This window comes from Athalia rosae, chromosome 7 (genome assembly GCF_917208135.1).
Source record: "Athalia rosae chromosome 7, iyAthRosa1.1, whole genome shotgun sequence".
NCBI classification, from domain to species: Eukaryota; Metazoa; Arthropoda; class Insecta; order Hymenoptera; family Athaliidae; genus Athalia; species Athalia rosae.
Window position 1 is genome coordinate 7,981,680 of NC_064032.1, and position 26,481 is coordinate 8,008,160.

General features: G+C 40.0%; 7 protein-coding genes across 11 annotated transcripts; 4 read left to right on the top strand and 3 right to left on the bottom strand.

Moving 5' to 3' along the window:
• Positions 1-2,096: 2,096 nt before the first annotated feature.
• LOC125501676 (piggyBac transposable element-derived protein 4-like) lies at positions 2,097-8,761 on the top strand. 2 transcript variants are annotated; one of them, XR_007279286.1, is made up of 3 exons: positions 2,097-4,686; positions 4,845-5,582; positions 5,966-8,761. XR_007279286.1 is itself a non-coding variant. In XM_048658028.1 (2 exons), the coding sequence occupies exon 2, from the start codon at positions 6,463-6,465 to the stop codon at positions 7,288-7,290; it is 828 nt and encodes a 275-aa protein (XP_048513985.1). In that variant the 5' UTR covers positions 2,097-4,686; positions 4,845-6,462; the 3' UTR covers positions 7,291-8,761. The 2 variants fall into 2 exon arrangements, 1 of the variants encoding a protein (XP_048513985.1); XM_048658028.1 differs by having other exon boundaries at positions 4,845-8,761.
• Positions 8,762-12,711: 3,950 nt separating this feature from the next.
• LOC125501675 (putative nuclease HARBI1) lies at positions 12,712-14,752 on the top strand. Of its 2 annotated transcripts, XM_048658027.1 has the most exons (4): positions 12,713-12,972; positions 13,191-13,675; positions 13,747-14,113; positions 14,207-14,752. In XM_048658027.1, the coding sequence occupies exons 2-4, from the start codon at positions 13,622-13,624 to the stop codon at positions 14,674-14,676; spliced, it is 891 nt and encodes a 296-aa protein (XP_048513984.1). In that variant the 5' UTR covers positions 12,713-12,972; positions 13,191-13,621; the 3' UTR covers positions 14,677-14,752. The 2 variants fall into 2 exon arrangements, with proteins under 2 accessions (XP_048513983.1, XP_048513984.1); XM_048658026.1 differs by having other exon boundaries at positions 12,712-12,972; positions 13,747-14,752.
• Positions 14,616-17,398, bottom strand: LOC125501674. Of its 2 annotated transcripts, none has more exons than XM_048658024.1 (3): positions 16,642-17,398; positions 15,803-16,345; positions 14,616-15,714 (listed from the first exon to the last, which is right to left on the bottom strand). In XM_048658024.1, the coding sequence occupies exons 1-3, from the start codon at positions 16,832-16,834 to the stop codon at positions 15,425-15,427; spliced, it is 1,026 nt and encodes a 341-aa protein (XP_048513981.1). In that variant the 5' UTR covers positions 16,835-17,398; the 3' UTR covers positions 14,616-15,424. The 2 variants fall into 2 exon arrangements, with proteins under 2 accessions (XP_048513981.1, XP_048513982.1); XM_048658025.1 differs by having other exon boundaries at positions 16,981-17,397.
• Positions 17,399-18,937: 1,539 nt separating this feature from the next.
• LOC125501669 (protein ALP1-like) lies at positions 18,938-20,182 on the top strand. The gene is made up of 2 exons (XM_048657997.1): positions 18,938-19,296; positions 19,373-20,182. The coding sequence occupies exons 1-2, from the start codon at positions 18,949-18,951 to the stop codon at positions 20,069-20,071; spliced, it is 1,047 nt and encodes a 348-aa protein (XP_048513954.1). The 5' UTR covers positions 18,938-18,948; the 3' UTR covers positions 20,072-20,182.
• A 108-nt stretch (positions 20,183-20,290) lies between these two features.
• Positions 20,291-22,260, bottom strand: LOC125501670. Of its 2 annotated transcripts, none has more exons than XM_048657999.1 (6): positions 21,987-22,260; positions 21,700-21,857; positions 21,426-21,620; positions 21,041-21,227; positions 20,738-20,952; positions 20,291-20,572 (listed from the first exon to the last, which is right to left on the bottom strand). In XM_048657999.1, the coding sequence occupies exons 2-6, from the start codon at positions 21,758-21,760 to the stop codon at positions 20,358-20,360; spliced, it is 873 nt and encodes a 290-aa protein (XP_048513956.1). In that variant the 5' UTR covers positions 21,761-21,857; positions 21,987-22,260; the 3' UTR covers positions 20,291-20,357. The 2 variants fall into 2 exon arrangements, with proteins under 2 accessions (XP_048513956.1, XP_048513955.1); XM_048657998.1 differs by having other exon boundaries at positions 21,700-21,829; positions 21,987-22,259.
• Positions 22,261-22,276: 16 nt separating this feature from the next.
• LOC105688795 (protein ANTAGONIST OF LIKE HETEROCHROMATIN PROTEIN 1-like) lies at positions 22,277-24,252 on the top strand. Its single transcript, XM_012405346.3, has 2 exons — positions 22,277-23,308; positions 23,475-24,252. Exons 1-2 carry the CDS (start codon positions 22,688-22,690, stop codon positions 24,174-24,176), a joined length of 1,323 nt encoding a protein of 440 aa, XP_012260769.2. The 5' UTR covers positions 22,277-22,687; the 3' UTR covers positions 24,177-24,252.
• Positions 24,253-24,395: 143 nt separating this feature from the next.
• On the bottom strand, positions 24,396-26,275 carry LOC105688816. Its single transcript, XM_012405367.4, has 6 exons — positions 26,049-26,275; positions 25,785-25,914; positions 25,464-25,700; positions 25,159-25,336; positions 24,861-25,066; positions 24,396-24,778 (listed from the first exon to the last, which is right to left on the bottom strand). The coding sequence occupies exons 1-6, from the start codon at positions 26,067-26,069 to the stop codon at positions 24,561-24,563; spliced, it is 990 nt and encodes a 329-aa protein (XP_012260790.1). The 5' UTR covers positions 26,070-26,275; the 3' UTR covers positions 24,396-24,560.
• Between the last annotated feature and the right edge of the window lie 206 nt (positions 26,276-26,481).

Genomic DNA, 26,481 nt, shown 5'->3' on the forward strand with positions numbered 1-26,481 from the left:
CCCAAATAACGCACCGATACCGCATTACATACGCAGCAAGTTCTCGCCTGCGAATATTACGATTACCGCACTGAGTTCCGCGTTTGCTGCACGAGAAAAAAAGAGAGCAGCATAGTGCATACGTCTCGCTACTCTCCGTGAACACCTAAGTTCCCGACGGCTGACGATTCGCCCCGAATCTTACAGCCAAAATCACGTGTGATGGATGACCAATGGTATTGCCTAATTGTTCTCCCCCACCATACCGAAGGACAAGGAAGAGAAGAACCACCTTCTGCTAGGATCAAGATCAAGATCGATTCCTTCTTCTGTGTTCAGCTACCATTAACGTCGGACGTTTTTCCTTTACCGCCGAGTTACCGCTATCGCTTAAGTTACATATCTGTGATCTATCTGCTTTTCTTTCGTACTTTTTCCTTTGTTCTACTCGTCTATCTCTGCATTTAAGATAAGGTCTATTTCTCTGGTGCTACGAAATCCGAAGCCTCTCTAAAGGAGTATTTTGCTGTGTAGCGGGCCGATTGAGGGCCCGTGATTTGGTTCATTTATCTTTTACTCTGGGGAGTGACTTCGTGATTTTCTGACAAAATATTCATTTGTGATCTATTTCCGCTATTCTATTTATTTCCAATATTATTTGATTATCTTTGCTCATCTTCGTACCTTTTCGCCGATTTGACCAGAACCTCACTGCATGTTATAGTAGTTCTCATATTGAATGATGCACTGATTATCAGACGAATTTATTAACTGTATCGCTGTGCATGGTAGAATAGTATATCTTAGAAAGTGTCACGTTTGAACTCCCAGGGGTTAATATCGTTTTGGCTGAACGCAGTTGCATTAGAATAAGTTAGAATTACGATATCTTCAGGCTTTCCGCAAAATATTTGATTACCGCTGTGAATTCTGCGACGAATATCGCCATCAGTTACGCATCTCAGCCCTCTCCTGAGAATACTGCCTATCGTTGCATTACCGCTTCAATTATCGCCTAAAATCTGTTACCGCTCACCGCTTATCGCTATCCATGACTGTAATGCTTTGCTGATAATTGTACTGCTCGATCTCTAATTGTTGTTGATCCCACTGTCAACTTTATCTGCCGCTTTTGTAATACACGGGAGAAATCTCATCGAAGGAGTTTTCTGTTGTCTGGAGTTAATCATTTTCGCCCGCATACGAACCTCGAAATTGAGCACCTCACAACCCAGCCCCTCTACTATTTTCTCGGTTCAATTGAGCTAGCCGAGTTTGAGTCCGTCGTCCCTCGGTTCTCGTATATCTGAGTTATTCGATTATCTGCGATTTAGTTTGATTTTGTTTGTCACGATTGAAAAAAAAGTTCAATCGATATCTTGAGTTTTTTTTGAGTAAGTGAGGATTACTTAGAAACGACGCATTCAATCCGTTCGTCGGAGAAGGATCACGGGGACGCCGTAGGGTAACGGATTAGAAGATTCCGACTATAATAAAAATCCGGTTACAAGATATATTGATTGCAACATGTTTTCTTCATTTTTGTACTTGTGGTCTAGTTAACTCTTTTACATTATTCGAGTACAACGTGATAGAAAAAAAAAAACTCAGATCAATAATATATCTGTGATGAAATTAATACTGGAAAACGTACTTTTTCAACTCATATCGTATTTCTGGGTTCAAAGGCTGAAATTTTCAGACATATTTTTTTTCAATCACCAATCGATAAGCCTATCATATATGGATTGGGGTTGCCCAAAAAAAAACGGATATTTTTCTTCCTGTGCCTCCTATGAAAATGTATTACACATGTTTTGAGAGCCTCCCCCGAAGATCAGCTCAAACAGATAATTTTTAGGAGTCACTCAAGATTTGAACACTATTTACAAAATCGTGCAAAATTGAATTTTTTTCGTTTTTTTTCTCAATTTTCCATTGCATTCTATGTGAAAAACGATAAAGATACCACAAGCATCCAGCAGATACTTTGATTTCTAAAAGTCACTTCAAATTTTTTATCTTCCAAATTGAAGTACTCAAGATGTTTTCGAGCGACCTTTAAATCTAAATAATAACGAACTTTCAACTTTTGAGCTTGATATATGAAAGAATAGAAAGATAGATATATATCTATGATGAAAGTGAAGATCAAGCGTTCGAAAATTTCCCAGAATTTTTCAACTGAATCAGGTTCGATATATCTATGGTATTATCATGTGTTATTGAATTTTCCTTTCATGATTCTGCAACTATTGTTCCACACATTTTCCAAAAGGATCCTCAGGTTTTACAGGTGACCTGTATCATAGCCTGCATCTAACGTTAAAAATTCATGGATACCGTGTATAACATGGCTAATTTCGCTCGGTCACATATCTGTCGGTCAAGTTGAACAGTTACGTTGAATTATTATATCGATCGGTATGAAAATAAAATAATTTGCGAAATCGCGTGACTCATATAGTATTAGGTCGTTCTGTGAGTAAAACAGCGTCCTGAAGCGAAATCCTTAAAAATAAGATTTTCGCCGAGCGCGCCGACTACATTCATCTGGCGACACTACAATTTGCCAGCGTCTTGTCCGATCTCGTTCAATATATCTATAATACAACGATACGAAGGACTAATGAAGGCGACATTACTAATACCTATCTCCAATTAGCTCTCCAAAACTCATAATCCTAAGCTTGAATCTAGACTATTATTTTTGATTACTTCCAATATCATTTTTCCATAAGGATACGTGTCCTTCATGACTTTCCGTTTTTTTTTCGTTTGTATCTGTATGCAATTTTAAGAAGTAATTGCATACTGATCGAACAACATTGTTTCAGGCGACATCATCACGCATTTACCCTACTTCGGATTTATCAGCAATCTTGGATGAAACTTCGTTCCTTCGCTAATTGATCGAGCAAAACTGATATCTACAATCAGAATGATGATCTACACCTACACATTTTTGGAATTGTAATACCCAAAAAGTGGAATGGATTTCGATTTACGCAATCGAGTTACTTACGAGCACATTATTACAATCTTTTCACACGTAATTTAAAAAATGATAATATACTAATTGAATGAAAATAACGATTGTTTTATGTATTCTGATTCGATTCCGAATGTGCATAAGATCGTCGGATCTGACCACAGGTGCGTAGACTTGTGACAACCATCCTGCAAAAATTCGTGCCGTTTAAAAAGTCGCGCGCCTCAATATGGTGGCTTCCGCTGTCCCATTTATGGCAACGGATTGGGGAGTTCCTCATTCATTAAACTCTTTACTATACCGGAACGCCTGCGAGCCTATGTTTTGTGTAGCGACCTACGGTGGAAGAAAGAAAGTTGTATTAATTCTAGAGGAACGAGTAGAGACGAAGCCGCGACGCAAGGGCGAGGTTGATGAGTCAGTCGAGAACCGGGAACCGCAGCCGACCACCAGCAGAGCACCAGGGGCGGCGGTCACCAGAAAAAGGGCTGCTGACATCTCACTACCATCTACCGCAGCAGCCAGGCGCGAAGCGACCACCAACTTGAGCTCCGTGCCTACAACGAAGACCCCGACAACGATGCTGGCGACAACTCTATCTTAAACGACATCCACAGCGACAGACAAAATCGTACCACGGCCCAACAACCACAGCAGTACCCGCTACAGTGGCACCCACCATGACCACCTCGGCAGCCGGGTCGGCAAGCAACGCAGAGAGGAATCCTGATCCACCGGTGAGGGGGGAAGCACACCGTTCTCCCCAGGGCACCATCAATGAAGTGCCCATAATAAAAAGCCGACGCGCAAGCAGGGTGCCGGTGGACGTCTGGCCAACCAACTTCCGGACCACCTACATCTTACAATTAGAGACAGCGATGCCAGTACCTGGCTCCACATCAGCAAGGAAGACTTTGGCACCGACGAGGAGAAGAACATTCACCGCCAATACGTCACCCACGATTGCGGTGGGCCACGCAAAAACAGGGAGACTAGTGCCGAGGTCAGAAGAGACGGCGGCCCCACCATCTTACGCCGCCGTCACGATGGGTGCCACGAGGCCGTCAAGGACCGACCGATATGCCGCAGCAGCACGCAGAGTTGGCCGGCATTACGAACGACGTCGCTTCCCCGCCGGGGATGGCGGGAGGACCCTACAGCCCTCTTACGAGGAAAAACCGGGGCCCAGCCGTCCTGTAAACCGTCAGCGAGGAGCTGAGGACCCCGATAAGCGGACTGTTCTACACCTCAACTTTGCCTGTAACTCTCACCACGACGACCGTCATAACGATGACTTGGAAGGAACCCATTTCCAGGGTCCAGGGGGGAGACAATGAGGGGAGCGCCGCATTATATCCGCCATAACCACCAGCGGCGCGAGTTCTCTCCCCTCCGGCGGTCGTCGGAGTAGCGGGGCCATCCAGGGCGGTTCCTCCACAACAACAACAACAGCAACAACAGCAACAACAACAGAACAACAATGACGGCAACAACACTGACAGCAACACGCCGTGGCAGAAGGTTAACGGGCGAGTCCGCAGACGACATCCCAGCGGGCCCGCGACATCAGCTGAAGACTCGGAAGACAAGGGGACGCCGCCGCCACCTCCACAACCACCAGCGAGGCCTCGACTGTCTTTCGGCACCGCCCGGGCGCTCCGAAGAAGCAGTAGTACGAGTAGGGAGTCTCCCACGACGTTGCGGCAAAGCTCAGGGTGATTCGCCGGAAGCCGATTTTTATTTACTGACAACTGCCTGAATGATAATAATATTGATGATAATATAAAATATAGTAGTAGTTTTATTGGTAATAATGAAAGATATAGTATTTTAACTTTAAACGGCACGCTCAACTCAGACAATGTAATTTCAGGTCCACCTGAAGCGTATTTTACGGGAAAACGACGTCGTCAATCAACGACTGGGGGAAACAAGAGTAATTCAAGGGCGGGCTCTTTCAACTTGCGGAAGAAAGGAAACAAAGGAGAAAGAGAAAAACGACATGGCGAAGCTTGAAGAGCTGTGGGAAGGGGGAGTCTTGACACCACCGAGCGGGTGACCCAACCCGTAAGTAGTCACGGATCGTCTTCCGTCCTCCGCTGGAGGTGGAGAGCGTAGGGGTCGTGGAGCTGGACCCAGGTGTGGTTCAAGGAATCGCCCCGATCGCCAGCAGCAACATTCAAAGCAACAACATCAGCCCAAACAAGAGGGACCGGAGAGGACTCTTCTGGATATACGGGATCGCGTGGCGGAAGCCGCAAGATTGCAGAAACTCTACAGAGGGAACCGCCGGCGTGCAGTCCAGGAGGTGCTTCAGGGTCCGTGCCAGCACTGTGAAGTGGCGAAGGGGCGGATCATGGAGCACTTCGTGGCAATGTACCGTCCGGCGGGGAACCCGGGAACCCCACAAAATTGTGACGTTATTAACAAGCATAAAAATATTCACAAAATAATTGAAAAAAGCAATTTCCGAAATCGGGCGGCGCTATGCCGCCCGGTGCGAGTGAGCCTTCGGGAGATTTTCTAACTGCGCTGTTGCCAAATGTCGTTACCGCCACTATTTCAGTCTGTTTCACCGCATGTGAGATCCAAAAATAACATTATGGTTAAGGTTAGTTTTTATTGTTGACATCATAGCTTATATGATTTTTTTAAAATAATGTAATAATAACACTCGTGTTATATAAAAATAATAATAAAAATATGATCGGTAAGTAAATTATAATTATTCTATAATACATCATACTAAAATTAACAGATGTCTGGCTTCCAAATATCAATAATTATTTGAATAGAAAAAAAAAAAAATTCAGATGAACAAATTGAAAAAAAAAAACAATGAATGCCAATCTTTCGGCTGACAATACAATCTAAAAAATGGTCAGATATCTGTTTATTCCAGAATTATGACGATCAATTCCTCTCATAATAATAAAATGTAACTGTACGATAAACAAGATTATTCAGTTTTAATGATATATTTTTTTATTTTAGTAAATATGTTGACACGAAATCGAGCAAAATGGTTAGCTGCAAGTGAACCTGAGAATCGTGAATCACTTGGCGATTCTGATGACAGTAGTTATCCAGACCAAGAACCAGAAATAAGTGTCAATGATGACAATAGTGACAAATATGACGACGAAAATAGTATTGATGATCATAATGACGAGGATGTTGATGAGGAAAGTACTGAAGACAATAACAATAAGGGAAAAAAATGTTCAACAATTTCCTCTACAAAATCTTGTTATTTAGGTAAAAATCAAGAAACCAAATGGATTACTGAACCTCCCTAGGTAGGGAAAAGTAGATCAAAAAATATCATCACTGAAAAATCTGGAGTAAAAGGGGGTGGTAAAGAAGTGAATACACCTTTATCAGCATGGAAACTGTTTTTTGATGACAATATTTCAGAGAAAATAGTTCTATATACAAATCAAAAGTTAAATAAGATTCAAGGAAAGTACCAGCACTCAAGAGATTGGCCTATGACCAATATCGAAGAAATACAGTCACTGTTTGGATTGTTGTACTTGGCTGGAACTTTGAAGTTATCACATGAAAAAACAACTGATTTATGGGCACGTGATGGCACTTCTCCATATTTTAAGGCTGTTATGTCTGAAGCTAGATTTCGTCAACTCTTACGGGCACTAAGATTCGACGATCTTGATACGAGAAAAGAAAGATCACAAAACGATAAACTAGCACCAATAAGAGAGATTGTTGATCATATGAACGAAAAATTTTTAAGTTTGTACTCTGTACATGAAAATGTGACAATTGATGAGATGATGTTTTCATTTAAAGGAAGGTGCAGTTTTCGTCAATATTTCCCGATGAAACATTCATATGGCATAAAAACATTTGCTTTCATTGATTCGTTGAATTATTATACATCTTTCACAGAAATTTATACGGGAAAGCAGCCTCCAGGACCATTTTTTGTCGATAATACATCCAAAGTTGTAGTGCAACGCATTGCAAAATCAATTTTGGGAACTGGTCAAAACATAACTATGGATAACTGGTTCAGCTCAATCCCCCTTATTGATGAACTACAAACATCGCACAAAACTACAGTAGTGGCGACTCGAAAAAAAAATAAAAAAGAGATTCCTCCAGAATTTTTAGCCACCAAAACTCGTCCGATTTTCTCATCACTAATTGGATACAGTGATGGAAAAGTATTAAGTTCATATGTTCCTGAAAAAAATAAATGTGTCCTTGTAATTTCATCCATGCATGAAGAATGTAAAATCGACGAAAGCACAGGTTCAAAACAGAAACCCGAAATTATTATGTATTACAACTAAACGAAAGGAGACGTAGATACTGTAGATCAACTTCGCGGGAATTACAAAGTTGCTCGGTATTCTTGTCGATGGCCACTCACATTTTTTTTTCTCATTAATGGATCTCGTCGGGATTGATTCCCAAATTATTTATTCTGAGAATACAGGCACAGAATTATCTCGAAAGTTGAATTATCTTAAAAGTTTTTTAACTGAGATTGATAAAGACTTAACTAAGCCTTTCATGATCAAACGTGTAACTATACCTCAAATTTAAACACCTTTACGCATGACGCTTAAGCAAATCCTCAACATCTCTGACGAAGAAGTATCTGTTATTGTACAAGATAAATCTAAGCAACTATGTGCATATTGCCCGAGAAAGAAGAATCGTGAGACGACTATCACTTGTTACTCCTGTGAAAATTATATATGCAAAGAACATACTCGTAAAATGTGCGAGAGATGTTATATGTATACTAGCGGACCCGACAGACGTTGTCCTGTACACACGTCTTTAATTTCATACTTTTTTTAATGAGCTGAAACAATCTGGACCGCTTTGATGAAAATTATTATTGAAAAGTTATTACTTTGTTAAATAAATAACAGCATCGTAAATGAAAACTTTAACTCATTTTAATGAAAGGTGAAAAAGCTTGCACTCAAAACATTTTATAACATATATATTTATTTATTTTTAATTTACAAAAACTTAATTTAGCGTAATGCCATTGGATGTACAATATTTTTAGTTAGTCCATGAGGAGTATAAACAAACAAACTCGATGGTTTTCCAACTCTGGAACACGCAACGTACAATTGGCCGTGAGAAAAACACGGATTTTCTAAATCTAAGCCACAAAATGTCATCGTTTGACCTTGTGACTTATTAATAGTCATAGCATATGCCAAACGGATCAGAAATTGTAAGCGTTTAAATGGTATAGGTGAATCTGAAGTAATTTATGAAAAATATACTCACTTCGATTCCGCACTAAATTTACAAAATGTATAAGTTATTTATATACACTTCTGAACTCTTCGAAAACTAATTACATTAAATATTTTAATTAGCAACTTCACTTGAATAACACAATTATAACACAAAATAACGAAATACTTTTTCAAATTGATCGTAGCACTATCTGTCGGGACAAACTAAAATTAAAATAGAATAATATTGAATGCGATGATAGCGCCGTCCGCCGGATCTAATGTAAAACATTCCAAAATCAACAACTCCTTATAAATAATAAATTAATTGAAAAAACATTTTCCAGTAGACCAAACTGTAAATCTAAACCATTCTCGAATCTCCACGAACACACACAAAAAATTTCATCAAAATTGGTCCAGTCGTTTAGGAAGAGTTCAGTCACATACACACGCACACAAGAAATATATATATTAAGATTAAGGAATGAAAAAATTTGAGTACTTACTGGACACTCTAGTAAACAATAATCAGTTGGAAAAAAAATGTAATCATCATTTTTCAATGTACTATGCTTTTGTAAATTTAAAACTCTTTCTCAATACGCAAATAACAAAAAAACTCGGATAATTAGCAAACCGAAAGTTTCAAATTCCTTCCACTTCTTGAAGCTATGGAGAAAAATTAAGAATATTAAAAAAGGAGTGACATTTTTTTTTTAAGAAAACATTTTCTTGTTTAAATCATAATTTCAATTGTTATTTGACATTCTAAGGGAAAAAAATTTTTCAATTATTTTCAAATTGTTTTTCGCATATACAATTTGTTACAAACAAATGGATTTTCGAGCGAGATTTTTTTTTATTACTAAATATGATACAATAACAACTGTGTTCGGGTTTTTGAACAAAAAAAATTCTATTTTTTTTTTTAATTTAAAAAGTTTATGGAACTTGAATTTTTTCGTTCTCTTCGAGTTTCTTGCCTTTGTTACCAAAATTACTACTATCGTATTATTACTTGCCGTATCAACAGTTGATGAGTAATTCTGGTTCTAATTTTTTTCCAACTGATTATTGTTTATTAAAGTGTCCAGCAAGTACCTAAATTTTTGTATCCCTCAATATTCACATATAAACTGTTGAATAAATTTTTTTTTTGCTCATGTCTCCCGAACGAGCATCGCGCGTGGGAGCCGAATATCAGGCGTTATCGGTCATTTTTTCATAGCTCAATTAAAATCATAAATATTCGTGGTGCAGTTCAGGGAGGTTGGACTTTTTTTTTGTGTGTTTTCTGCTCTTTTTGAATCTTTTTCAGATCAAATTTCAGATAGCCGCAATAGTTTTAGAGATATCCGCAAAAAACCGAACCCTTCTTTTTTTTCATTTAATTGTTTATTACTTCAGTAATTTTTTAAACCGGGTTGTCATGCGATTTCTGGAGTTTCTCGAGGTCATTCTGGATCCAAAAATCACCTCAACATTGAATTCGGCGAAGGCCAACTCAAATTTGACCAAAAGGCACTCGTTGGCTAGACCATAGGACTAGAAGGACGAAAAAAGAACGAGGTGCAAAAGTGATAATTTGCTGGGAAGGGAATGTCGTCGCTTTGATGCGCGGCGAGCTAAAGCCTGGTTGCTGGTGCGAGTGAGGTTAGTTTGGACAGAAATCGTTTAGACAAAATTCGTTCCTACGGAGAAAATTTGCCCAGGGTTCGTTTGGATATAAGAAATTTCGACTTAGGTTCGTTTGGATACAAATGCAAACGACCCTAAGTCGGTCGGTAGAAAATAAACTAACCTAACCTAATTCGATTCGTTTGGATAGAATTCGTTTTTGCTGCATTTGTACAGAAGAATCATATTCGATCCAAACGATCCCGCCGGCTCTAGTTCTGTCCAAAGGTACCTAACAATAAGTCGAAATTTCCTCTGTCCAAGCGAACCCTGGGCAAATTTTTTCTGTAGAAACGAATTCTGTCCAAACGATTTCTGTCCAAACGAACCACTCCCGCTGGTGCTTTGCTCACACAAAATTACAGTAAGTGGAAAGATACTTATTTTTGAAGAGGAATCTTTGAATAAGCTAATTATTCATGGCAGAATTGGTGAATTCTTCGTTCCAACTAAAGATCGAGTTTTTGTAAATTATTCGATTCTTATAGCTCTTGAAAAACTGTTTACCTAGAATTGAATTCAATGAGTTCTAAAAAATTTTGATTCAGGAAGAACAAAAAAAAGAGAGAAAATGAAACGAAGAAAATGACAACACGTTAATGATAGAATTAAGTTCCAGTGAGAATAAATTGAACAATCTAATTTCTTTGGAAAACTTGTTACAAGTTTTCTTCTCACTTAGAAATCATTATTTCCCAATTGATTTTTAATTAATTCTTCTTTCCTCGGCATCTTTGGATTTTGATTTTGGTTTTTTTTTTTCTAAATTTTTTCTGTACTCGAAAATCTTTTCAACGTGACATTCTTAGCATTTTCAAAATATTCCGTGCTCCTGATACAATATTACCCACTTTTCCGAAGCGAAACTCATTTTTTTATTATATATTTTCTTCTCCATCAAAAGTCCTCATTTTACTGTAAACTTCTCATCTTGAACTGTATCTCTGGTTCAAATTTTTTTTCAATCAGACCGTCACATAGAAATATCGTTTCCTCAAATATCAAACCTTTGAAAGATACTTCGCACTGGACGATCAATTAAAAATTTGCATAACATTAACAAGTTCACAAAAAGCTAAACAACGAACAAACTTCTACTCGCAAGCCCCAACAAGAATAACAGTTATATTCAGGTATATTTTTTTTTTTTTTTTTTTACCGGTAGTTTGTGTTAGCGAACATGAAATACTACTTTTTTCCAAAGCCGTAACATTGCGAACTATACTGAAATTTTTTTCAACCGAACAAGAATAATTCTCCTTACAGAAAATATTGTATTTCAGATTTTTGTATTCAAATGTGAACAAATTATCATAATATCCATTTGCACCGAAATCATCCTAGTGATGAGAGAAGCTCATCTGCTGCACCGTAATACCGATAGTCCGGACGAGCGTGTTATATTTTTCGCGCGTCACCGTCTATAAGGATGAATTTGAAGATTGGATCTACAGATCGCTGGTGCGGTTGACCGATAATCTCTCAGAGGTCGATGAAGGGTCTGTTTTACCATGAAACGCAGAGGGCGCTCTGGGCTGGCGCTCTCATTTTGCGACTCAATACCCTATGACTCTGACTTTTCGCAACTTGTCCGATCTAGTTCAATATATCTATGGTAGTAGTCACTAGGATGATAAAAAATTCACTCACGATACTAACATGCATCAAGATGAAGAAAGCTGATTTCGTTTAGTGATTCGCGTAAGAATGACGGAGAAGCTAGGTGACTCACGAGCGGCGTGAGTGCGACGAAGTCAGACGGTAGTGCTCAACTGTCACTTTCAGCGACAGCGGGAGTTAGCGAATACTAGAAGTACAGTCGGTAATGTTTGCGTGCGGTACTGGTTACCGACGCCGGTAATTCATCACGGCCGCGTTGCCGCAGCTATTCTGCGTCGTGCCCAATCTACCATGCAGTTACATTGAGCCTTCGATCATATCCGAACAGAAAAAAATACAGCCTCAATCGACGAAAGTCATACTTAAATATGGCTGGCCAAACTCGCAGATAGGAAGAAATCATGAAAACAAGCGTACAGGAATAATATGCGATAACAAATACAAACGATACAATGCGAGATCTCATAAGCGGCAAGATAATATAACATATAAGGCGTACCAAAATAATAATCAGCGAGAGAAGAATAGCAATTAAATCATAAAAATCTAGTAAAGCAGGAGAAACAAATGCCAAACGTATTGGTGACAACCAATAATCTCAAAATGACATTATATCCTGTTCAATAAATCATTCCGGGTTAAATCTCAATTACAATTTCTTAATACACCAAGTAACCTACAAACTGTCTCTACGGGTTTTGTTTTCAACGATAACGGCCGCTCGCAAGGCTCAATTTTCGCGAAAGGTATCAATTATGGTGAAAGGCCAAATTCAAAGTTGTACCGCGTAGTTTTCCAGTCACGAGGTCGCTACTGATTTTATAGAATCACCAAACAAAGCAACTATCTTGAATATAATAAATTCGGTGAGCCCGGCCGTTTGAAAGCCGAATTTCGGCCTTCACACCACCAAAACAAAACTCATAACTAAATATAGAATGCAATACTCGTGGTGACTTCGTGACTTTACAAAGATAGTCAACAACCTTACCTCAATGCGGCGGCTAATCCAGCGGCACTTACACTCAGAAAAACTCCTCACAAGAGAATGAATTAAGATAGAAATCTCCCGAAAAATTCAAGGAAACGCTACACGATACTATAAAAAAGCAGACTTTTCAGCGAAAAAGAAAGTTGCAACGGTAGCAGGTACGAACTGTACACGATGGCACTCAGACGCAGAATAGGAAGAGACCAGGGGTGCGTTCGTTTATTCATCTAGTTCGCAGTAACTGCGTTAAAAGCGTTTTTTTATTCACTTACTGCGCAGACGCTACATTCGATGTTGGGTTCTTTTATTCAGTCCCTGCCGAAGTATCCTGAGTACTGCAGCAGGTACGCGAAGGGTACCTTCCGTGCCCGTTGCATCTGCAGATGTATGATGGCGCCATCCATGATTCGACCATAACCTCCGTTCTGTCAATACTCTCGGTTCAAACCGCAACTTGACTCAACTTCAAATTTGTGGTAAGTAGAAGTAAAACCATTTAAGATACGTAGATAGCTTGGCGTAACTATGTATTAATGTTAAAATAATTGTTTTATTGATAATAATTGTTATACATTACAACATAGTGCTCTATCAAAGCCAACACTTATGAGATGTAACAAATTAAAATCATGATCCGTGTATCTCAGGTACAAATTTCACGAATGAATTGTTATCTTAATTGTTACTTTTTCAGAAAACAGATGGAGGACGGAATCGCAGCTGCTGTGGCGCTTGTCATCGACATGCCTTTGGATCTGGATCTTGATGACTCCGAGGATTCCGACTGTGAAGATGCAATAGTACTTTTAGCGGTAGTGATAACTTTCAGCTTTCCTACAATGTGCTCTTGAACTTATGAGACTACGTTTGACAGACGAGTTACTAATTGTATTATGTCTGATCAATAAAATGATTATAACAACGATCAAAGGCTAAAATATATTTTCCCGGTATTGCATGTCGAGTCGTTAGAAAATGTTGCATATCAACACAAAGGGTCAACTGTCTGTCAGGTAAAAATGTTCGTCGATGATGTAATATTAAAACTGCAGATATTTTCCGCAGCAACTTATTCATCGAAACAAAATCGAAAAGGTCGTTAATTATATTGAAACATGCCGGCGGATGGATCGCGAAACCTTCCGATGTCATTTCCGATTGACTGTCCAAACATTTGAGGTAATTACTTTGTTTCCTTTCTTCCGCTCCTTTTTACATATATGTTTTCTTATCTTGCTTTTAAATTACAGGTCGTTTTGGACAAAGTATCTATTGCACTACGAGCAGGAGCCCGCAATGTAAATAACGGAAGAAGTTCGATACCTCCAGAAAAGAGTCTACTATTAACATTGTGGCTTTTAGCTACTCCAGACTCCTTTCGCTCTGTTGCTGATCGGTTTGGAACCACCAAGAGCGTAGCCCATCGTAACTTCTTACAGATCACAAAGATACTATCTCAACTAGCTGCGGAATATCTAAGATGGCCAACTATACCAGAACTCAGACGTGTGCGGATTCTGTTCGATAATTTGCGCCCTGATAATGGTTTTCCTGATATTATTGGCGCAGTGGATGGTACTCACATTGCCATTCGAGCTCCAATAATAGATCCAAAAAGTTATGTAAATAGGAAGAAATTTCACTCGATAATACTACAAGGTATATGTGACACAGAACTGTGTTTCATTGACGTATTTGTGGGTTGGCCAGGTTCATCACATGACAGTCGGGTATGGCGTAGAAGCCCCATTTGTCAGCAGATTGAAGAGAACGAAATCATTCCAGAAGGCACGCATCTAGTTGGGGATAGCGCATATCCTTTGCATAAATATTTGATGACACCTTACAAAGACAATGGACATCTCACTCGGAGGCAAAAAAACTACAATTATGAACTGTCCTCCAAGAGAGTTGTAATTGAACAAGCATTTGGACGCCTTAAAGGCAGATTTCGGCGGTTGAAATATTTAGATATGGCTTTAATGAATAAGATAAAAACTGTGGTGATCGCCGCCTGCGTTTTGCACAATATGTGCATCAAGTGCAATGATCCATGGGAAGAAGAAATGCCTGTGGAACCTGATAACAATGTGGATGATGGGGCCAATGATGGTGTTAATCACAACGAGGATGCCAGGACAAAACGTGACAATATAGCTAGAATGTTAGAGACACTATGAAGTCATCATCATCTGGTCTTGATGAATTCTTGGATGGTTTTATAAGTATTATATAGGCGCAGTTTTTCAGATACAGGTGAATAAGAGGTACATTTCCATTACTATAAATAAATATATTATATGAGTATTTTGTATCAAACAAAAGGGAACTTTAATTGTTATCAAAAATATTTTGTACTGGTTATAAATATAGCATTTATGAAAATGAAATTATTAGAATATTGGATAGAAATGTAACAAGAAAATAAAATGCATATGATCGATGACTAAAAACTAACTAAAATCACATTTGTTGAATGATCCTATTAATTACAAATTGTACTGAAAAAGGTAAGTATTTAGATAACTAGTTGTATCACAGACTTATTATACTGAGAACATTCCTGTATGGTGGGCAGTCCAGTTGCGCTACCGTGTCGGTACCTTAGGATGCAATCACTAAACACAAAAATTCTACGTGCGTGATCTTTGCTGGTGTAAGCAGTCAGGAGCCAGCGAAGATCACGCACGTAGAATTGTCGTGTGCCAGTAATTGTATCCTAAGTTACCGGCACGCTAGCGCAACCAGACTGGCCACTACAGGAATACTCTCGGTATACGTAATAGTTGTATTGTAACAATAGGAATATCCGACGTTGCTTTGGAATAGCTAGGTACACGTTAGGTAGGTACTAAATCGTAGGTACGTTTGGTAAAGACTTACTACTAATATCTTAGAAATTAGACGAATACGTACGCATGGGCCGATTCAACTTTCATCGTCAGAATCATTGCGTCGTTTCTTTGAACCTCTGATAGCCTCTGCCAGTGCCAGAATAGCATTTGTCCGGTTCTGTTCAATTTCTTTTTTTTCCTCCCACATCGATCGCTGTTGTGCTAGGGCCTTTTCCTTTTTTTCACCCAGCAGGTCTCTAATTTCATAAATAACGTCGCTCTTCCTCTTTCTATTTGTTTTTTTTTTTTTTTGCAAATTCCCTCTTAGAGTTGGTACAAGTTTTATTTTTAATTGTGTAGCCTCTTGTTCTTCATCATCTTTCACTGTAACGAAATATATTATTCATGGTCAAACCCCACTCAAGACTGCAGTAAAAAAATATGCCATACGTATTGCTAAAGACACACTTACCCTCGGAATCTATCGCTGTGTCTTCATCATTTTCCGAATTTTCCTTATCTGTGTTAATTATTGTGTCAGATTGGAATTGATTTTTATTGTTGTTAGATAATGATTTATTCACATTATTTATTTGGAGAGTGGAGCCCAATGTATTAGGTGGTGGCTCAACATTTCTTTTATCTCCAAGAACATCGTGCATTTTTTCAAAAAACTCCCACTCTATGGAACTTTCACCCGTTTTTGCGAGTTTGTCGACGTTTCGGTTATAGGTAACAAGCAAATTTTTCCATTTCGATTTCAACTCTTCACGGGTAACAGAATACCCATGTTGAGCAAAAATGGTTAATATCTTATCCCAATGTTTGTTGAATGATTTCTGTGTTTTCATGAACTCTGCATTTGCTTCCAGCCTCAATTCAATTAGAAGCATAGTTGTAGCATTTGACCATTTGAAATTTTGTGGTGCAGAATTGGATGACCCTTGGTCATTGCATGATGCTCGGCATGATGCCAATTGCAAACTCTCGTGGAACATACGTTGACATTCTGAATCTAAAATTTTGGTATTAAGAATAAATTTGACAAACTCACCTAATCTAGCCCTAGCCTGACTGAGAAAAAACATTCAAATACTGATTAATATTACGTTTTAACCATTCATAAGCTTGCTGTAAGTTGATAAATCGACACAAGTTTCTATTTTTACCCCGTCTACCTCCAGTGCGACTCTGACAAACATAAATTTGAATAGCTTGTCGTTGCTGATATATTAATGAAGCCACTCAACAAGAAATTTTATAGCAACTGCTTTTTTGATATTCTTATCAGTTTGATATGTACTTTCTCACCTTGTTTAGATATATTGGAAGATGCTCTTTCTTCCGTGGTGTTCAAAGTTAGAATTGGGATTGGGTTAGCTATTGAGGTAGGTAGCGAGGAAGGTAGTGAGGTAGGCAATTTCAGACCGAAGAACGCCTGAACTTCTGGTACATCTGGTACCAGCATCATAGTTTGTTCTGAAGGATAGTTTGTGTATTTCATTCGTCAATGGTACGTATGGCAAAGCACATGCAAGTAAAAAGACTATCTATTGATCTGCCTCAATAGGCAGTGAACAGCGTCGAGTATTAATACTCACACACGTCTAATTAAAAATACAACCAATTATGCTTTCAATAATTACTTACTTTCATTATTCCAGATAACCAGTTTATCTTGATCACGATGAGGCTGCCCATCGGTATCAGTACACAAAAAGTGTACGTCTGAATTTAGATTTAATCCGCTCATGATCCGAATCTGAACTGAATATACCGCGCAACGATATCCCGCGTAAATTTGATGGCGTGATGACGCTTTACCCAAGCCCAAACCCCTGCAGGATCCCCCATCTGCTTGCCGGCGCAGTAAACGTGTCCCAGCAGTTACAATAGGTAGCTGCGCAGTATACTGCGCAGCCAGTTGAAGCAGCGGGTTAGGTTGCCACTAAATAAACGAACGCACCCCAGGGTTTTCTTCTTCGATATACCTCTTCTTTCACGGTTCCTTATTGGCGATACTCCCTCCAGAAATGAGGTCATCCTATCGGCGATAGTGTTACATCGGTTCAACGACCTCATAGGTTTGGGGCGTTCACGTGATAATTGATCGCGGATCCAACTCGCAGGTGTCCGCCCCTCTGACGTCACGATGCTGCTGCTCCTTGTCTCGCTATTCTCTCCTCTCATCCATTACTCGCCCAGCCGGTCGCCTGCTTTCGGGCGCCTTCCAGTGAAGGAACTCAAGACCTCATCGGAAGAACGCCGGTACCTCAATAACCCAAATTCGTTGTTCTCTATGAAATACTAAACCCGAAGGTCCATGTAGGCCTACGCAAGTGCTGTGCGCCCTCGGTAGGAACGTCTACCGGGAGTTCTAGATTACTTCCGGGACGGTAACAACTTTTGGAACGGCAGATGTCCGGTTATGGTCCAGCTCCAGTTTGGCCGGTCACGGGGCGGGAGGTAATGACGCTACTCAGTTCACGCCGCCCTATACGCCTGCTCCCGTGACCCCCATGTAGTGGTCGGGAGTCTTCTTCTCCTTGTCGGACTGGCAGGAGGATCCGATATACGAAAGAAAGACCGTATCCTCGTTCCTATACATCGCTCAGGGGGCTGCTGATATCTCTGGTCGGTAGTTCGTGGCAGTATTAGCCCTCGTTAGATCTCGAAGCTACGTTAGGATGCACTTCATTAATCATAGGGTAGTTGTGAACGTCAGGGTTTGACCCGTTGAGCAGACCGCAATCGTGATGTGGCGATCGGTAGTAGCGGAGGTCTTTGATCCGTCTCGTCCGTCCGGAATGCATGCGGGAGTGATCAACAAAAGGTGATTGGCGTATCTTAAAATCTATCCTTAGGCCGCTGTCCCATGGACTCCGTATTCGTTGCGGAGTTATTCCGGTCAACCGATCCGCAATCTAGGGTTTTTCCAAGAGCCAATCAGCAGCGCTCCGGCATTCTCGACTCCGGGCTTTCTTAAATGCCGTTCTCCCATGGTCCGAAATTTTTACGGACGTAACAATGTTCTGCCAATTGCAGTGTCTCCTTCTGGCGCACAATTCGAAATGCACGATTTTGATTTGATGATGAGGTTCCGAGAGCGTACAGTCCGCAATCATGTGCCAGACGAACTTGAAAACACCGGACCATATCCGTAAAAGCAAAAAGACAACACAAATATTGACAGCACATATCAACAGAAGAATAATAACAAACGAGAAGAGCGAGCATTAAAGTGACGTGAACACGAACAGCATTACCTCAACCGTTAACTGAATCATCAGTCAACGCCTCAACTCTATTACAGAGTATTATCAATTCATTACCTGCGTGATAATAATGGATGCAGAAACTTTATTGATATCCATCTCTGTTTTGTGGATAAAGTGGCGTAAAATTCGGCAGCCTTCGCAGCAGCGAATTATGCGCAGAAAGTTGTTGAAGTTATTGACGATGCACGAATTTATGGAGGCTGAAGAACACCAACGACCTCGCAGATTTTGGGTGCGACCGATATTCGAATTGGAAAGTCGACTTCGCCAGGGTGCAAGCAATAACTTAGTTCGAGAGATGCTGTTACATGATCATGAGAAGTAAATTACCTATTTTCGAATGACGCCTGAATGTTTTGAAAAGTTGCTGGCTCTCACAGGACCCAACTTGACAAAAAAGACGGTAGTGCGTACTCCAATCTCAGCTCGTACTCGACTCGAAATCGTACTGCGTTATCTGGCATCCGGGGACAGTATGGTATCAATTTCATTTGCCTTTAGAATCGGAAACAATACTGCATCTAAAATTATTGCTGAAGGTTGTGAAGAAATTTGGCGATGTTTAAAAGACACAGTATTCTTGGTTGACAACGCAGAGAATTGGACATCTGTAGCAGAAGATTTTGAAGCAAAATGGAATTTTCCGAATTGTATTGGGGCTATTGATGGGAAACACGTCACGCTGCAAGTGAGTATATGCGAGGTACCCGTTTAACTAGTTGTGATGATGTGATAAACATATTGATGCCGGTATTTTTTAATAGGCTCCAGCAAATAGTGGTTCCACATTTTATAACTATAAGGGCAGTCACAGCATAGTACTGCTGGCGTGTAGTGATGCGCACTATCGCTTCACATTAGTGGATATTGGAGCAGAAGGTCGTCAGAGCGATGGCGGGGTCTTCAGAAATAGTGAGATGGGTGGTACGTTTAAGGGAGATCGGTTTCAACTACCTTCATCTCGAGCTGTTAGCAGTGATGGACCAATCTTGCCATATGTTCTTGTGGCTGATGAAGCTTTTCCGCTCACAGAATACATGATGAGACCTTATCCTCGAAGCCGTGCATTAGATCGGAGAAAAAAAGTCTTTAATTACCGGCTCAGTAGGGCTCGCAGAGTGGTTGAAAGCGCATTTGGTATTCTTGCAGCAAAATGGAGGATCTTTCGTAAGCCAATTGAGGCATCTGTACCCACTGCTAAGAAAATTGTGCAAGCAGCGTGTTGCCTCCATAATTATATATTATCGTACGAGGCAGAAACGCCTTTGCGGCCAAGATTTTATTCAACTTTAAGCACTGATGAACGGTGTGCAACCTCCCTTGGGCTTTCTGACATCCAATATCTTGGACCACACACACGCAGTCGACATGCAACACAGATAAGGGAAGACTATGCTACCTTTTTCGAAGGCGCAGGTGCAGTTCCCTGGCAATGGGAGAGAGCAATGCAGAACGATTTTTAAAACATTGTTAAATGATTCGGCTTGTGCAAAAACTTGGTTTGTCTACCGCTTGCTTACCCAATAGCTCTAAATCTATAAATATGTATCAATAAATTGTTTTCCCGATTATAATTTCTCCACCGTTTTGAAATACTTCAGAGTTAAGATTTAAGTTTCCCATTTAGGTGAAGAGTTATCAAAAGCTAGGATGGGGTGTGAAGAAGCTCATACTTCAAGAAATAGTCAGCAAAAGAAGTACAACTCTATTTCAAAACATGTCCAAAAATAAGTTCTGAAGCATAGAATTTCAGTCTGGTAAATTTAATTGATCTTCAACCTCCATCAGCTGGGTTAGGAAACTAATTTCTAGTCGGCATCTCTCACGATACGGAATCCTCCGCAAGCCTTCGCCCAGCCTAGCCAGGAACCCGTCCACTGCATCTGTTTGTGGTACTTTTTCTTGCAATGCAGATACTAGTGCAGATCGCAATTCGACGTTATTGTCAGCTGTGGTCTTTCGCCCTAAAATTCAAATCAGTTAACAAGTCATCGGTGTATCGGATGCAGGGACTTTGAAATTTGATTCTTTGCAATATACCTAGTAATTTTGACCCGGGATTTTATAAAATTAGTAGAAATATAGAAAAAAAACAGGTGATCCAAAGTTTTTATGTTAGATGTACTTACTTTTTGCTCCTGGTGTTGGAGTCCTTGAGGGTGGTGGTGGTGACCTCATTGAATTATTCACTACATCGAATGGGTCAATAGACGAAGATGTCGATCCCCCTGACGAAGTAGCAGGAGAAACATACGAAATGTTGCAGTTAGGCGGAACACTAGAACATCCACTATTATCTGAGGTGGCGGCTGCGGTTGAAGATGGCTCAATATTACTCACAGTTCTAGGAAATAAAACATCAATTTGATCATACAGTACAGACACGATTTTGTTGGCAATTCTGATCATTAATGAAATCAAAATGTACGTACGGAATGCTTGGTAGCGAGTCGCATAAAAAACTCATTTGCTCATAGAACCGGAAACATTGTTTTCCTTTGTTCAAAATGTCAGCAGCAGACCCACTTGGCTTGTACTTCATAAGTTTATTTCTCGATTTGGTGAAACAATCCCTCAAATATTGCCATCGCTTCTTGATCGCCTCAGTTGTCATTGTTCCTGTGATAACATTCAATACAGTCATTGATGTAAATTTCGTCTCTCTCCTGTTCTGACTCAATGGATGTTTTATAAAAGAGTCGAGACTCCTCTGTCAGAGATAGTTCTGTGACCAGAGCCTACAGCCCCTACTTATAATTATGCAGCTACGAAAAACTGATGTTTTGTCACATTGATAATAATTTCTAAAAAAAAAACCTCCAAGCGCTTGGCCAACTTCTAGCCACAGTGCATCCTTTTTAAGTTTTGTTCGCTTCTTGATGGGCAGCTTGATATTATAAAGTGCAGGTCTCATGAATACGGCTTGTATCAAAATTTCATCTCTTCCTTCAATTTGGGAGGTCTCGTCGGTAGTTATTTGCGTATTTGTTGAGATAGTATCCACCCTCGGGACTGCAAAAATGTGCAAATACCAATAGATGTTCATAGAAATGACGATGTTGCATGACGATACTTAAGTAAACCAACTTACTATAAGTTACAACAAAATTGTCATCAACGTGGAGCAGGTCATTTTCTTCAGTGAAGTGCATGAAGCACTTGTGCTGAATAATATTGTTACAACCCCCTATCAGCCATCCGCAATATCCACACTTGACGGGCTGTCAATCACAACAGTAGCATAAATTCCTGATTGAAGGTCAGTAGAATTGACAAACAAGACATAATGTTTCGGTGCCCAATATACTTATTATATTGGTTAAGCTATTCTGATAAGTTATAATATTATATTACCGTAGTTTTTGTATGATAACTTACGGGATCGATGGACTGGTTCATTGTGTACTTCTTGCATGCGATGCCGTATTTTTTATTATTACAAATTTATTTTATTCTTGAGTTCGCTTTGTTGTTTAAGGTTAGTTTACTTGTTTTATTCTGAGCAATCGACTCGTTGCGTAAAATTTTACGAATGCCCGCAATGTACACGGAACAAAATGACCGGAACGTCGCTGATTGGCCCTTGGAAAAACCCTAGATTGCGGATCGGTTGACCGGAATAACTCCGCAACGAATACGGAGTCCATGGGACAGCGGCCTTACTGAGGCTGGCGTCCCATGATCCGCAATTTTTTCCGGACCCGGAGATCCGGAATCTAGTTATTTTTCACAGCGCCAATCAGAGGCGTTCCGGTCAAACTATTTGCGGGACGTTTATATCCCCGTGTCACATGAAGCGCATTTTACGTGGACGGAACGTTCACGGAAGCGTCGCCGGCGAATCAATATGTTTCCTTTCGGCGCTGAGTTCAAAAAGTAGTACTGTGATTGGATACCAGCAATTCCGGCGGAGTGAATTCCGTGCCGTGGGACAAGGGTAGTTAAAAATAACGGAAATTATGTTACCCATACATACAAGCATACTATATATGTGATCACGCTTCGTCAGGGCGATTTTGTATACATTTCATCCAAGAAACATATGTAAATGCAAAACATACAGTGAAAATACAGCAAAAATGGATTCTGAAACTGTGTTGTTATATATTGGAACTATTTGGGTTAAGTGGAAAGCAGTTAAGAACATCTGGCAGAGAGAAGTTATGCGCCGTAAATTGTTAAGTTTAATTCATATTTATGAGACTTTGAACCCAGAGAGAGGTGATTGCCAACGAAATTTCTGGGTCCGCCCAATATTCACAACAGAATGCCGATTACGACAGGGTGCAAGTGACAATTTGGTCAAAGAAATGGAATCAGCTGACAAAGAGAAATACATCAATTACTTTAGAATGACACCGGAACTCTTTAATAAGTTATTTACTGTGCTGGAACCTGGCCTAACAAAACAAACTGTGGTTCGTGACCCGATTCCTGCCAGAACCCGATTGGAAATTACCCTTCGTTATTTAGCATCGGGCGACAGCATGATGTCAATCTCTTATGCTTTTCGGGTTGGACACAACACCGTTTCCAAAATTGTAAAAGAAGGTTGTGACAAAATATGGAACACTTTGAAGGATTCAGTATTTTTGACGCCGAATGTAAATAATTGGAAAGCAATAGCTGAGAGCTTTAATGAAAAGTGGAACTTCCCTAATTGTATAGGAGCTATTGATGGCAAACATGTAGTACTGCAAGTAAGTAAACGTATCATTGGGTACAATTATATGCATGAGTATTTGTCATCAATTTAGGTAGTCAGTCTCGAGGCACCTGCTTGCACCTTGTGAACGACATAGCTATATGTGGGTCATTGGAATTTTGTTGCACTCAAAAAGTTTGTTTTTCATTTTTTCATTTCAGGCACCACCGAACAGTGGTTCAATGTACTACAACTACAAGGGGACTCACAGTTTGGTCTTGCTAGCATGCAGCGATGCACACTATCGGTTCACTCTGATCGACATCGGTGCTGAAGGACGCCGAAGCGATGGGGGTATATTCCGGACTAGCAATATTGGCAAACGATTCGAAGAGGATTCACTTCAACTTCCTCCGCCACAATCTGTTTATGGCAGCAGTGGACCAATTTTGCCTTTTGTATTGCTCGGCGATGAAGCTTTCCCACTGTCTAAATATATGATGAGACCATATCCCCGGAGTTCTGCACTAAATAGAACGAAAAAGGTTTTTAATTATAGGCTGAGCAGGGCACGAAGAGTGGTAGAAAGTGCATTTGGAATTATGTCAGCGAAGTGGAGAATTTATCGTCGGCCAATTATTGCATCCATGTCCACCGCAACAAAAATTGTTCAAGCAACATGCTGCTTACACAATTACATAATTTCACATGAAGCTGAAATGCCCACTGCACAGAGATTTTACTCCATCCTAAGCACCGAAGAACGTAGCGCCGGTTCTTATGCCCTCCGTGACATAGAAAATGCTGGTTTGGCATCACACAGCGTTCATGCAACACGAGTCAGGGAGCAATACGCGAATTTTTTCGAAGGTGAGGGTGCAGTGCCCTGGCAATGGGAGAGAGTCATGAGGAACGACTTCTAATATAGTATTTTTTGTAATATAGTAATTTAACATTATGTATCTCTAACCTGAGTAAAGACTGATCGACTCGCATATAGGTATACTGTCTTTAATTTAATAGCATTAATTATGAACCTCAAAACCTGTATTTAATGTGTTTTCATCTAAGCGTAAAAGACAGAAGCACACTGAACACGTATACAAAAATAGGAAGGGGACCTGGAATGAACGGAAAAAAGATTTCAATCACTCAATTTGTATTGTCTCAGAAATTGATAACAGTAATAACGAGAATATAAAACTAGTTGATAGTAGTAGTAGACCTAACCTAGCATACGTAATTGACCTGAAGTAAGAAAATCCTTAAAAATACTTTGTTGTGGAAGGCATCAATCCATCCGTTTGTCAAGGGACTTCTGGTAAATTCAGTCTACCTTCAGCTTCCATTAGTAGCGTCAAAAACTTTATTTCTAACGCTGCTCTTTCGCGATATGGCAGTCTCCGCAGACCTTCACCTAGTCGCATCAGTATGCCATCAACCGCATCTGGCTGTGGCACAGGCTGCTGCAAAGCAGTTAGTAATGCAGAACGCACACTTGCATTACTATCGTCTGTTTTGCGCTCTATAAGAAATAAAAAATATATTCAGGTAAAAGAAAAAGGCATGAAAAAATAAGCAATGATCTACGTGGACTATATACTCACTTTTGCTGCCTGGCGTCGGAGTTCTAGGAGGTGGCGTAGGTGACATTGTTGTGTGACGTTCAGGGCGTATTGACGTGTAAGAGGTTGTGGATGACGTTGATGATGGACCGGGAAGAACAGTGCGCAACTCGACGTTCCCTTGGGGTGACAAGCTGAAGCGGCCGCTATCTTGAGGTGATTGTGGCTCAGCTAAATTACTAACAGATCTGTCAAGTGATAAATAACATCCGATGAGAACATCTTCTTTTTTCTGATTCCGGAATTTTTATAATATTGATAATGAGCATTCTATACATACTCTGTATTTGGTAATTGGTCGCTTATAAATCTCATTCGTTCGTAAAAGCGAAATGAAGTTTTTTTTGAAGGATCAGCTGCAGACCCACTAGGTACGTATTTCAGCTGCTTGTTTTTGTCCTTAATATAGCAATCACGCAAATATTGCCATCTCTTCTTTGCATCTTCCGGGGTTGTGCCTATAATATTTGATGAATTATGTTCTTGGTTGACTACTCACAATCAGAGAGAGTGATTATTGGCAGAAATAATAGGTTATACACACTAGCCAGCTCCAATTGTTCAATTATTAATACTAGTACAAACCTCCTAAGACATTGCTGACTTCCAACCACAGTGATTGCATTTTTAATTTTGTTCTGTCTTTCACAGGAAGTCTGATGTTGTAGAGTGCAGGTCTTTCGGAAACAGCATCGATGAGGCGCTCATCAAAATTCGGGTCATTGTCAACCCCTTCCGTTGCTGTTTGTCGATAACTGACAATCTCTGTGGTAGCTGGATCTTGTGTGCTGACAGCATTTTGTGTGGCATCTGGCCTTGGTACTGCAAAATTATATGATATGATTGATGATGACACGATGGTCTATACTCTATCGAGTTGAAAATAGATAACATGAATGAACTTACTCAATGTTACAACGAAATTGTCATCAACTTTCAGATAGTGGATGTACTCATTATAGTGCTCTAAGCACTTGTGCATTATGATGTTGTTACATCCTTGTATTAGCCAACCGCAGTATCCACACTTAACAGGCTGTAGAAAATGATTTGTGAAACAAATGTCCATTAATTGAAGGTTATGAATGAGATTATTTGTAATGTCTGGAGAAAAATGAGATTTTATTGATTGTTTTTTGGGTTTTTTCTCATGAACAATTGCCTACTTACAGGACCTACAGATGAATTCATTTTCGTGAAGAAAAAAGCTTGATCTTTGTGGCGATTGTTATGGTGCACACATGCACACAGCACGAGAATTCCGTTGACATTTCACAACTGCAAGTGGCGGGCACGGAACGGTATAACCGGAACGCCTCTGATTGGCGCTGTGAAAAATAACTAGATTCCGGATCTCCGGGTCCGGAAAAAATTGCGGATCATGGGACGCCAGCCTGAGCCCTCGGAGCCGGTTAGTTTTTGCGATTGACTTGGCTTTCTGGTTCTTTTCCTAAACTACGTGCCTTGTAACGGGGAATTCTGAGATACCACGTTACAGATCATACTAATGTCATATTGAATCTAGAATGAGCATCTTTTTGAGAAATGGAAAATCGTTGTGTATACACAAACCAGGAAAATTTTGGAACGCAATTCATGTATA

What these genes read in the sequence shown, in the direction of transcription:
- LOC125501669 (XM_048657997.1), top strand. Translation starts at nt 18,949, where the DNA reads ATGACGCCTGAATGTTTTGAAAAGTTGCTGGCTCTCACAGGACCCAAC. An exon ending in GGAAACACGTCACGCTGCAA is followed by an intron (nt 19,297 to 19,372) that starts GTGAGTATATGC and finishes ATTTTTTAATAG; the next exon opens with GCTCCAGCAAATAGTGGTTC.
- LOC105688795 (XM_012405346.3), top strand. Translation starts at nt 22,688, where the DNA reads ATGGATTCTGAAACTGTGTTGTTATATATTGGAACTATTTGGGTTAAG. An exon ending in GCAAACATGTAGTACTGCAA is followed by an intron (nt 23,309 to 23,474) that starts GTAAGTAAACGT and finishes TTTTCATTTCAG; the next exon opens with GCACCACCGAACAGTGGTTC.
- LOC125501675 (XM_048658026.1), top strand. Translation starts at nt 13,622, where the DNA reads ATGGATCGCGAAACCTTCCGATGTCATTTCCGATTGACTGTCCAAACA. An exon ending in TGACTGTCCAAACATTTGAG is followed by an intron (nt 13,676 to 13,746) that starts GTAATTACTTTG and finishes TTTAAATTACAG; the next exon opens with GTCGTTTTGGACAAAGTATC.
- LOC105688816 (XM_012405367.4), bottom strand. Translation starts at nt 26,069, where the DNA reads ATGAATTCATCTGTAGGTCCT. An exon ending in TGAATTCATCTGTAGGTCCT is followed by an intron (nt 25,915 to 26,048) that starts GTAAGTAGGCAA and finishes CATTTTCTACAG; the next exon opens with CCTGTTAAGTGTGGATACTG. An exon ending in CAATTTCGTTGTAACATTGA is followed by an intron (nt 25,701 to 25,784) that starts GTAAGTTCATTC and finishes ATAATTTTGCAG; the next exon opens with TACCAAGGCCAGATGCCACA.
- LOC125501674 (XM_048658024.1), bottom strand. Translation starts at nt 16,834, where the DNA reads ATGAAATACACAAACTATCCTTCAGAACAAACTATGATGCTGGTACCA. An exon ending in TTCCAATATATCTAAACAAG is followed by an intron (nt 16,346 to 16,641) that starts GTGAGAAAGTAC and finishes CCAAAATTTTAG; the next exon opens with ATTCAGAATGTCAACGTATG. An exon ending in CACAGCGATAGATTCCGAGG is followed by an intron (nt 15,715 to 15,802) that starts GTAAGTGTGTCT and finishes ATTTCGTTACAG; the next exon opens with TGAAAGATGATGAAGAACAA.
- LOC125501670 (XM_048657998.1), bottom strand. Translation starts at nt 22,007, where the DNA reads ATGAACCAGTCCATCGATCCC. An exon ending in CAATTTTGTTGTAACTTATA is followed by an intron (nt 21,621 to 21,699) that starts GTAAGTTGGTTT and finishes ACATTTTTGCAG; the next exon opens with TCCCGAGGGTGGATACTATC. An exon ending in TCCAACACCAGGAGCAAAAA is followed by an intron (nt 20,573 to 20,737) that starts GTAAGTACATCT and finishes TTTGAATTTTAG; the next exon opens with GGCGAAAGACCACAGCTGAC.
- LOC125501676 (XM_048658028.1), top strand. Translation starts at nt 6,463, where the DNA reads ATGACCAATATCGAAGAAATACAGTCACTGTTTGGATTGTTGTACTTG.